This window comes from Cynocephalus volans, chromosome 2 (genome assembly GCF_027409185.1).
Source record: "Cynocephalus volans isolate mCynVol1 chromosome 2, mCynVol1.pri, whole genome shotgun sequence".
Classification (NCBI taxonomy): Eukaryota; Metazoa; Chordata; class Mammalia; order Dermoptera; family Cynocephalidae; genus Cynocephalus; species Cynocephalus volans.
In genome coordinates, this window is record NC_084461.1 from 9,724,517 (window position 1) to 9,735,440 (window position 10,924).

At 36.3% G+C, this 10,924-nt stretch overlaps 1 protein-coding gene across 1 annotated transcript in view; it reads left to right on the plus strand.

Annotated features, from left to right (window-relative positions):
* The window catches only part of MARCHF6 (membrane associated ring-CH-type finger 6), a 72,697-nt gene extending 63,220 nt beyond the window's left edge, over positions 1 to 9,477 (plus strand). Inside the window, exons 24-26 of the mRNA XM_063085468.1 lie at positions 837 to 969; positions 4,272 to 4,407; positions 5,775 to 9,477. Of these exons, the coding sequence (XP_062941538.1) occupies positions 837 to 969; positions 4,272 to 4,407; positions 5,775 to 5,865 (360 nt within the window). The 3' untranslated portion in view covers positions 5,866 to 9,477. The remainder of the gene's footprint in view (positions 1 to 836; positions 970 to 4,271; positions 4,408 to 5,774) is intronic.
* Positions 9,478 to 10,924: the final 1,447 nt, after the last annotated feature.

The following is a 10,924-nucleotide window of genomic DNA, read 5'->3' on the forward strand; positions in this document are numbered from 1 at the left end:
TTATTAAAATGTGTTTGGGTAACTAGATTTCTTTGGGAGTGGCAGCATGCCTTTGAGAGTTAAGCCTGTTTGTCATTCAGATCCTGAGGTGATGGGGTTGAGTTGCACCACTCCTTGTGACTGGGTGATGAGAGGTTTGAGTGCTGCCAAGGAGGCAAGAACAGTGCAGTAAGAGACTAATGCACTCCATTCCTGTCTTCCATTCCCAAGGTTTTCCCAGTTCCATCTGTTCTTTTTTCTGCAGTACTATTCAGCATAATTTTCTGGATAAAATGATGGAAATATTCTAGAAATTCTTTTTTTTTTTAATATTCATTATAGAATTCTTTCATACTCAGTTTTTATGTGAAACACCTTTCAATATGTTAAAATTTGATTTATACAGGCTTTTCAGAAACATGTTTCCTGTTTACAATGTTTTCTGGTCATATTCAGATAAAATGAATGTGATCTTAAATAATAACACAAGTAGTCACTCTTATATAAGATGAGTATGAAGTTACTTCAAGTTATGTGGTCATCACTAATATTAACTGTCAACTTGTACTGTACAGTGCAAGGATACTATAAGTTGTGATTCTAGATTTGTATCTTCTTATTTCTTCACTTAGCAGCATTAACTGCAAAGTGTAAGTGGGTAAATGCATTTAAAAAAAAAACTCTATGTTTATGTTTGTGTTCCAGAATTTGCCTGGGCTTTGGAAAAATAACCAGCTTGAATCCTTTTGGGTTGGCGGATTCAGTTCACTGTGGGTTGGATTCAGTAGAGGTCGCTCTATTACTCTGGAGGATTTTGTCTCCTATCTTTGTTCTAATTGTTGTTTCCAATGTTTCAGGTTTACGCAAATGGCATCCGGAACATTGACCTTCACTATATCATTCGTAGACTGGCAGCTCCAGTGATCTCTGTGCTCTTGCTTTCCCTGTGTGTACCTTATGTTATAGCTTCTGGTGTTGTTCCTCTACTAGGTGGGTAATGATGGTTGTGGAGCCTTGAAAGAGCACTCTTGTTTACATTGGAACGTTTTTGTCACTATTAGTAACAGAGACTGTCTCACTTCAGGTGCTTTATTTGTCAACATATATCCAGCTAAAGCAATGATTTCAAAATCCTTCTTTTCTTAGATTTGACTACTCAGGATAAGGTTAAAAGGATCATAAAGCTCTTGGGTAAATTTTTTTTTCTCTAAGCAGGTGATAAAGTATTGAAATTTACACTCTCCCCAAAATAGGCAGGATCAGATTTCCTTTAAGTTGTCTTCTCCTGACTAGAAGTTCTGTGATCACATGCTTATAAAATGAAGTAGAAGTGTTGTTATATTTAGTTTTTTAAAAATGTTCTTTAGCACTTAGGAAAACCAAAGAGGAGATGCTAATTTGTGATGCTTCAGTAACTGGAAAGACGTTATCTTATTGTGTACTGTAAAATCTTCATAGGATCTTACTTTTAAAAATATTATCTATTATAAGCATATTATTATTACAAATTGTGATTTTTCTTTCTGCCTTTACCCAACCTATCCCTACCCCAATCCCCCACCACCTACCTCACCCCTATCTTTAGTGTTCTGAAAGTTCAAGGAATTGTTTAGGTCTTTTCTTTCTTCCTCCCCCAAAAGCACGAGCAACAAAAGAAAAAAATAAATGGGTCTATATCAAATTAAAAAGCTTCTGCACAGCAAAGGAAATAGTCAACAGAGCAGAAAGAGAATCTATGGAATGGGAGAAAATATTTTCAAACTATACATCTGACAAGGGATTAATATCCAGAATATATAAAGAACTCAAACAACTATACAGTAAAAAAAACAAATATTCCAATTAAAAAATGAGCAAAGTAGATGAATAGACAGACACTTTTCAAAGGAATACAATACAATTGGCCTACTGGTATATGAAAAATGCTTAACATCACTAGTCATCAGAGAAATATAATCCAAAACCACATTGAGATATCATCTCACCCTAGTTAGACCGGCCATTATTAAAAAGACCAAGAACAACAAATGCTGGTGAGGATGCGGGGAAAGAGGAACTCTTCTACACTGTTGGTGGGACTGTAAATTAATACAGCCATTATGGAAAACAGTATGGAGGTTCCTCAAACAATTACAGATAGAACTACCATATGATCCAGCAATCCTACTACTGGGCATATATCCAAAGGAATGGAAATCGTCATGTCCAAGGGATACCTACAGTCTCATAGGATCTTAAACCCAGCATATTTAAAAAATTATAAGCACAGTTTTCCCCTCTAAATCTTTTTCTTCTCCTGACTTCCCTCTCTTAGTGAATAACATTATCATCCTACAAATTGCATGGGTCAGGAACCTTGAAGGCCATACATGTCTCCTTACTCTGTCCTCCATATGCCAGTGGTCTCCAAGTCTCACTGATGTGACCTCAGGAATCTAGTCTGTCTGCTCTGGCACCTTTGCTCCAACTTTGATTGAGGCTTTCATCTCTCACTTTTATTTTACCAGCCTCCTTTCTGGTTTTCTGGTTTTGAACTTGCCACCACTAATTCATTCTCCACACTGTGGCCACACATTCATTCTTTCATTGGTTCTTCTGTGGCCTTTAAAATACAGTCCCCTCCCTGGCATAGCTTACAAGGCTGCTCCTTTTGCTTTGATATGGGCTCTGGATGGACCTCTCTCCTTGCCTCGCTCCTTGTTGAACTCTCTGAGTTTTGGTTAAACAACCACGGAATGGCCTCTTCTCAAACACTCCCTGTCCTCTTCTCCCCATGCTTCTCTCCACACTTTCATTTGTCTTATCCATCTGCCAGAAATGCCCTTTCTTTTTCACCAAACTACAGGAAAAGGACTTAGAAAAAAAAAACAAAAAACAAGCTTTCTATTGAAATGTAACATGCATACAACTATGTAACCTCACCAGGTCAAGAAATAGAACTTTTCCAGCCCCCTAGAAGTCCTCTGTCTTACCCTTCAGGGTAACAACTGGCCTGCGTTCTAATAATCCCATTTACTACTCAGCAAATACAGGTATTGGCCAGAAAGCAAGCTAAGCACAGGTTTGTGTAGTGGAAAGCCCAGCAGTATGTCCTCCAGTCTGCAGGATGGCATGGGAAACCCGGAAGAGTAAAGCTAAGGGGTTACAGTGAGCAAACTACATCGTTTTCTGGTTCCTTCTGAGTAGAAACTTAAAGGTTTTTATTTGGTTTGAATTGTGATTATGCTAAGTATCATATGTACCATATTGAAATAAACATGCACAGGTATGTTGTAAAGACCATTACTTAGTCGACTGAACACTTCATTAAAATTAATCATTTAGACTCTTTATTTTTTTTCTTATTTACTGTTTTGACTATAGTAGGAATGTTGTATTTTCTTTTTTTATATTATTATATTCTACTTATTAATATATATTCTGCCCATTAATAGTATATGGACTTAGAATTACTACTTAGATTTCAAAACCAAAATCTTTTGACATTTGCATTATTAAAACTTTTATTTGGACTCAGATTTTTGAAAGGGAAAAGAATGGGAAATGAAAATTTTAGCACATTTTTGTTCTGTTTAGATACTCTACATATTTTTTACATATTATTCTTAGAGTACCTTTAGGAGATTTTAGAGTTTTATCAACTCCATTTTAGAGATGAGGAAACTGAGGTTCATAGAAATTGAGAATCTTGCCCAAAGTCTAACTTTTAAGGAGTGAGAGCAAAAATTTCAAACTCTAACCTCAGCTCTAGAGCCCATATTTTTTCTCACCACAGCACACTGTTGTGGTGTTTGGAATAGTCCAGTTGAGGAAATTGATTTTCTGATTTCCTTGGAAGTACTTCCTCTGATTTTAAAACTCCCCTCTTCCCCACCATGGAAGAGTTGAAACTTATGGTTAAATGTAGAAAACCAAATATTTGAGTATTCTGAAAGTTTGAGGAACATCTCTCTCATTATCTAAGCGTGGTTTTGTTATGTTTTTTAACTGTGATGTTATTGAAACATATAAATGACTACTGCTTGAGAAACATCAGAATCCAGAATGTTTGAGCTGGAAGGGACCTTAGCAGTCATTAAATCCAGCTCCCCCATTTTACAGAAGAGAAGAGTGGGTGTCAGAAAGGGTTTATGACTCACAGATTGTGGAGAGTCTGACAGACCTGGGAATTAGAAAGCTTGTCCTGAAAGTTTACTCTCCTGTACCCTAGTCCCTCTTCCTATGGAAAAGACGTATTTCATTTCACTGTTACTCCACATAAGCTTACAGTTTTTTTGTTTTTGTTTTTACAGGTGTTACTGCGGAAATGCAAAACTTAGTCCACCGGCGGATTTATCCGTTTTTACTGATGGTTGTGGTATTGATGGGAATCTTGTCCTTCCAAGTCCGCCAGTTTAAGCGCCTTTATGAGCATATTAAAAATGACAAGTAAGTCTAGAGTTCCATTTGTCTAGCCACTTTTGTTAGGGTGTTGTCATTTCTTAATTTTTATGTCTAATGTGATGAAAAAAATAGAAGGGAAAAGTGCTCAGATTCTGGGTGTTTCAAGGTAGCATTAGCAGAATTTGCTAACAGATTTGGCGTAGTATGTTAAACTAGTGGATGTAAACTACCAAAATATCTCCTTAGGCTTGTGTGTTTTAACAGAAGAGCAATGGATGAAAGTCAGGATGGAGAAAGTAGTGGTGAAAAGTAAGAGTTCCCACAATGAGCCATTAACACGTGCCAGGCCTTTGTCACCAGGGCTTCATGTGCTTTCCTTTTCTTAACAACAATCATGTGGCATGGGACTATTGTTCTTATTTCATTGATAAGTGAACTGAGGCTCCCAGCCCCCAGCTGCCTGGCAGCCCGTCTCGTGCAGGCTTCATTCTCCCTCAGTCTCCTCACCACAGATGTGGAAGCTCTTCCGGGGCACTCTCCTTGACCTGCACTACTGCTTCCAAACTGGTGCTCTTGCATGCTTGTGCCCAGCCCCTACGGCTCCTTGCCGTCCAGCTTTATCACTCACCATCCTTCAGGAGTCAGTCTCCAGGCCATTCACTCATTCAGTGAAGCAGATCATTAGTGAGCCTTCTGATTTCAGCTCCTCCTCTCCCCTGTCCTGGGAGGTGTCTGTCACCTTGTGGAGGATCTACAGCCCTACACCCTTTGCCATCTCCTTCTCTTTCATCATGTTACATAAGTTAGGAGCACTTACTATTCTACTTGTGGACCATAGCCTCCTACTCCTGTCACTTGCATACACTTGCTTCCATGCCGTCTCCCCTTTGACCTCACTGAAATCTGTCCTTTGGTTTCTTCTTTTCTGTAAAACTAGAGCTTTTCAGATCCTACTTTATTTCCTACCTACCTTTCTGATGATCATATGTCTAGTCTATTTACTCAGATCTGTCTGCTAAGCTGTTTTATAAAATCTGAACCTTAACAGATAAGGCCCCTGCGTAAGTTCACTATACCCACCTCTGGCCTCCTAGTGTCTGAGTTTATGGGAACCCCTAACGCATTGATTGAAGCGTTTGCTCCATTACACATCATCAGACGCCTTCCAGCCTTTGCTGTTCCTTATCTTCTTGCAAGTCTTTCTGTTAAGGTGCCTGCCTTTGTGCCTTTTGCAGGCTGTAGACTCCCCTTCGACTTACCTAACTATTGAAGGGTTTTAAGTAGGAATAAGGTGATCTCATTTGCATTTTAAAAAAATACATCACTGGCTGTTCTTAGGAAGACTTCCTAAGAAGACTGTTTTACTATGTAAGCTCATACAAGAGAGTAACCATCGTGTTTTTACAACCTAGATACCTGGTGGGGCAACGCCTCGTGAACTATGAACGGAAGTCTGGCAAACAAGGCACATCTCCACCACCTCCACAGTCGTCTCAAGAATAAAGTGGTTGTCTCAACTCCTTGACCTTCCCCTTGCCTTTACATGTCCTTCTTTGTGGACTTCTCTCTTTTGAAGATATTCCCTAGTGATCTCTCAGTATTGTTTTTAAATTAAATGTATTTGACTTGTGTTCTCAGCAGCTCTGCTGCTCTGCCCTGCATCTTCTGACATCACTGCTGTCTGAGATCTGTATATGTGTAAATAGAAGTTCCTTGATACCCTAAAACCTTGGATTAAACAGAATGTGCATTGTACATCTTGAAACAAAATGTATATTAATTTATTAAATCTAGTTGTCACTTTATTTTGGACCTGCTGTGATCTCGACAGGAAACGTGCCACAGAGCCATAGTGAACAGGCAAGACTTTTCAATGACGTCTTGTGGAGTTCAGTTCATGATGTTCCTAGCAGTTTTACTAAGTAAACTGTACGTTTTGTCTTTCTTGGCTGTTCAGACGTTACCAAGAACATAAAAGGAAACAAGTGGAAATCAGCAGCGGAGTGTCTGTGGTAAGAAAACATGAACTTTGTGCTTCACTGTCAGTCATTTTTGGAAGTTATTTTGTATAACACCAAAGCTGTTGTACATTTTCTACTGCCTGATTTTTTTCATGTGTCTGTGTTTGTAATATTGTATAGTATCTTGTGCTAGGTGAGGAAATTATTTTTAATTTTGATAATATTCCTAGTGATCAGCATTGGGAGTTGGGTTTTTGTGCTTGTTAGGGGCATGCCTATATTTAGAAAAGAAGAAAGAAAAAGTGCAAATGAAGATTTTCATTAGTCCCCCTCATCACCCTTTTCCATGCACAGCTCTCTCTTTCTTTTTGGTAGCAGTGGTCAAAAGTCAAGCAACATCGTAAATCTCACAGAGTGACATCACCAATCATACTGCATACTATTGGATTTAGAATATTCTGAGATGCCTAAGTGTAGATGTGGTTGTAGTCTTAGATTGACAGCATTAGAGAAAACTGGTTAGAACATCTAGTCCTGCTAGTTAGTGCATCACTGGGTGAGGATTAGGGAGTGTATTTCTCCTACTTTTCCATTAGTAAATCCCAAAGTTTCCAAAGCTTTTTGTTTACAGAATAAAACTACAAGTAAAACCAACTCAATCTTATTTGTTCAGAAGAAAGCTGGCGGAGCTGGCCAACATAGGAATACATTTTGTTGGAAATGTGCTGTAAAATCTCAGAGAACTGAACAAACTTGGTTTTCCCTTATAACCAAAGCTTCAGGTTAGAAGTTTAGAGAAATAAAATGGTTGGGCACATGATTCAAGTATTTAATGGTAATGGTATATTGTAGGGGTAGTGTTTGTTTTTGAATGCTAATTTAGAAGTTCTCAGAGAAAGTGGACAGCATAGGTCTTCAGAAACTATAAAAAATTTTTTCATATAGTATTAAAATCCATAGACTAAAATCTGAGGATTTATAAAATATGAAAGTCAGCCAAACAAAAGCTACCAAAATCAAGAGCAATGTGTTCTGGTTTTATATTTCAACAGTTTTTCTCTAAGTGGTATGCAATTACTTTAAAAAATATTTTTAAACAATCAGTATCAAAAAAAAAAAAAAAAACAAAATGACATAGGACTCAGTGTTATACTATTTGGCACTTTGTAGTAGCCATTTCTCTCATATTTGAAATAAGGTCTTTGCTGGCTCTACCTTTGCTCAGAAATTTAGTTCTACTGTAAAAAATTAGCATTTTAAAGTATAATGCCACCTGGCACGATAAATATCTATATAAATTGTTCTCTTCAGGAGAAAAATATTAAATTGGGCATATAACTTGATTATATTAATTTAAGTTTCTTTTTTAATTTTTCATAGAATTTGTAGATCTTAATATAAAGTCATTGGAACACATCTGTTTTAACAGATGTAGGCAGATACTATAAAAGGTTAAAAATTGTTAATGAATTTTAAATGAATCTTATTAAATATTTTTTAAAAAAACAAAAACAAAAACTGACATGAATGGCCAAAAAATTACTCTCTATTTCAGTGGCCGATAACTTTATATTAAATCTTACTTAAGAATTCCTCCCTAGTTTTCAGTTGTGCTTCGTCCTGTTATTTTAAATAAGATAAATACTTTCATAAGGAAAGCATATTCTGGCATAATATTTGCTTGGGTAGCATCCAGGTTTTGTTATTAACCAATAATAGTCTTAATGAATATTTGAAACCCATAGTTCAGAAGGTGCTAATATTATGGCCCTTCTTCACATAGAATTTTTTTTTTACATCATAGTGTAGTTCTGCTTCATTTTACATTGGGCTAAAACAGTCTTCAAGGAAATTTACTAGGAAAGAATACCTTTTTGCTTTATTTTTACTATTTATAAGTTGAAGACAAATCAACATTTGGGTTTAATTTTACATGACCAGTTATTAGATGGTCATAGTATGAAGTGTGCATTTCATTATTAGCAAATTATTTTTTATTTTTAAACTATTAAGTACTAATAGTTGAGATGAAAACTGAAAAAAAAAAAAATGCCAATGTGAGGTTTGTGGGTAGCTAGTCTTAAAATAGCTTTATGTTTTTAGATGAATTTTTTTCCTGTTTATCTTTGGAAAAAACAGTGGAGATAGGATATCTCAATTCCAGACGTAAACAAAAAGTAATTTTTATTTCATCATTTAATATAACTGTTATTACTGTGGATTCTTGTGTTTTTTCTTTCCCATATTCAAGTAATAGAGAATAACTTTCCCTCAAATGATTAGATCCTAGATATGTCACTTCTGTATTGGTAAATGCTACTATTAAAAATGTAATTCTTGAATTTAGGTTGAATTGATGACTTTTTAAAACAAAACTAAAACACTGGACATTTGTACATCATATTGTGTTTGCACACACATAATCACACACTCACACATAAGAATGTAGTGCCGTTATAAGAACATTGGCACTTTTTAAACCTTTGCAAGTAAACTTACTTTCATTTTCAGGATTGAGTATTTTAAGCTCTCTACATACTGTGAAAAGTTTTTTACATTGTAAAGTGTAATTATTGTGTTTAAAATACTCCTTTAGAATGTTAATTATTCAGTCATCAAGAAAAGACAAAATGTTTTACCACTAAAGTATTATTAAAAGCCTCATTTGTGGAGATTCTCTAATTTTCTTGGTTAAGTTGTCTTGTATCTCCCTACCTAATTTGCCCCCTCAGTCAGATGTTTTCTTTTCAGTCTATTACTACCCTGTGTCATTTTTTAAAACAACCATCATGAGAAAGGGCTTCTTTGAAATAATACCCATCAATATCTTTGGCATTATTACAACATGGAACCTAAAACAGTATATATATGTTTTTGTTCCTGTCTGTTTTGTATGAGTGCCTCATTTTGTAGCCACACAAGTAAAGTAGTACCTTAAATGAAAATGTAATGACTAAGGCACTAGGAATGACTGTTGTAGAAGCTAAGTAGAACACTTAGTTATTTGGGATGTTAATTTTCTATCAAAGCAAACTCCTTAGATACCTAGATCAATTTTATGTGTATATATTCTAAAATGCTCCCTTTTTTATGTGGTCATTTGTTGCCTTCTGAGTTGAGAGAACAAAACTGAATAAAGTGAATGTTAGCTGTAGCCTAGTTTTTTGTTTGTTTCTTTTTGCTTTATTGTAAGATTGCTTTAAAATTACAGAAATGTGCATTATTAGTCAGCATAGGTAGATAATCGAGATTTTTAAATGAGAAAAATGATTAGTTCAAGTTACATGTGATTATAGCCCTTCCCTTCTGTGAGGGTACATCAAAAAGTTTGAGGGGAAATAGAATTCAAAGATAATACAAAAAATACTTCCACGAACTTTTTGAAGTACCCTTGTATTTTAAGTGTAAATTTCAAATTATAGTTGTAGAGAACATATCCCTCCTTTCCTCTCCCGCTCACTTTAATTGTAGACCATTCTCACTGGGAAGAGCAAAGCCCCTTGTCTTGTGCCATAGGCAAGATACCTCCCACTTCTGTGCCTCCACTACCAGGTCAGAAAGTCGAAGCTTCACCGATTTTCTCTCTTTTAGATGGCTACTTTGCTAGAGTGAAACCATCAAATCCATTTTACATAGTTGACTGTATGTCCCAGAGAAAAAAGAAATAATTGCATGAGGTTTTTTTTCCTCCTAAGTTCCCTAAGTGAAGAGATCCTTTTGCTTCAGAGACTATTTCTAATTTTTCTTTGTTTCTAAGTTCAAAATTATTTCAAAAATCTCAATTTTTTCTGTGATTTCCCAATCAAGTACATTTTTATTTATTTTAAATGCAGAGATAATGAGGGAAATGCTATTTGAACCATAGATAGCTTTAATCTGTGAAGTTGAAAATTTTCAGCAATAATTATATAGTGAGGCTCAGAAACTGGCCATTAATTCCAGCCCCCTTCCACTGCACAGTTTGCAGCTGCTCTTATCGCAGACACACAGTGATTAGGAGAAATGGTATATCAAGGGGCTGAGGAGGTACATTCCCTTCCTCCCCAGTGTTTTTGTGGGGTTTTTTGTTTTGGGGGGTTTTTGGTGTCTGTTTTGTTTCTGGTGCTATACTTAGTACTATAGTTGAATGAGGTCTGATGTCTGCCTTCGAGGACCATCATTAGAGTGGAAAAGAACAGAAACGAGCAAAAGATTCTGTTATAGAGGTATGGGTAAAATGCCATGGGAAACACAGAGAAAGGGTTTACCAGGGGGAATCTGTAATGACCTAGCTAGCCACTTCCTCAGTTACTGTTTGTATACTTAGGTACCCCCTCACCCCCCAATTCCTCTTTTAGCCTCGTACAGTCTGCTTCCACTCAGTTCCACACTTCACTAAAACCATCCATATGTAAACAGTCAGGAACCTAGGTGGGGGCCTGTTTTTGCATAATTTTATATTTAATCATCTTTTTGAAAATCCTTCCCTTAATATGTAACAGCATCCTAGTTTTTGTGCTCCTCCGTATGTGTTCAGTAATTCTTTAGGACATACCTAAAAAAGAGAAGCTTCATACCAAGGAACCCCATTCATTCACTCATTTGTTCTTTGCTCATCAGAT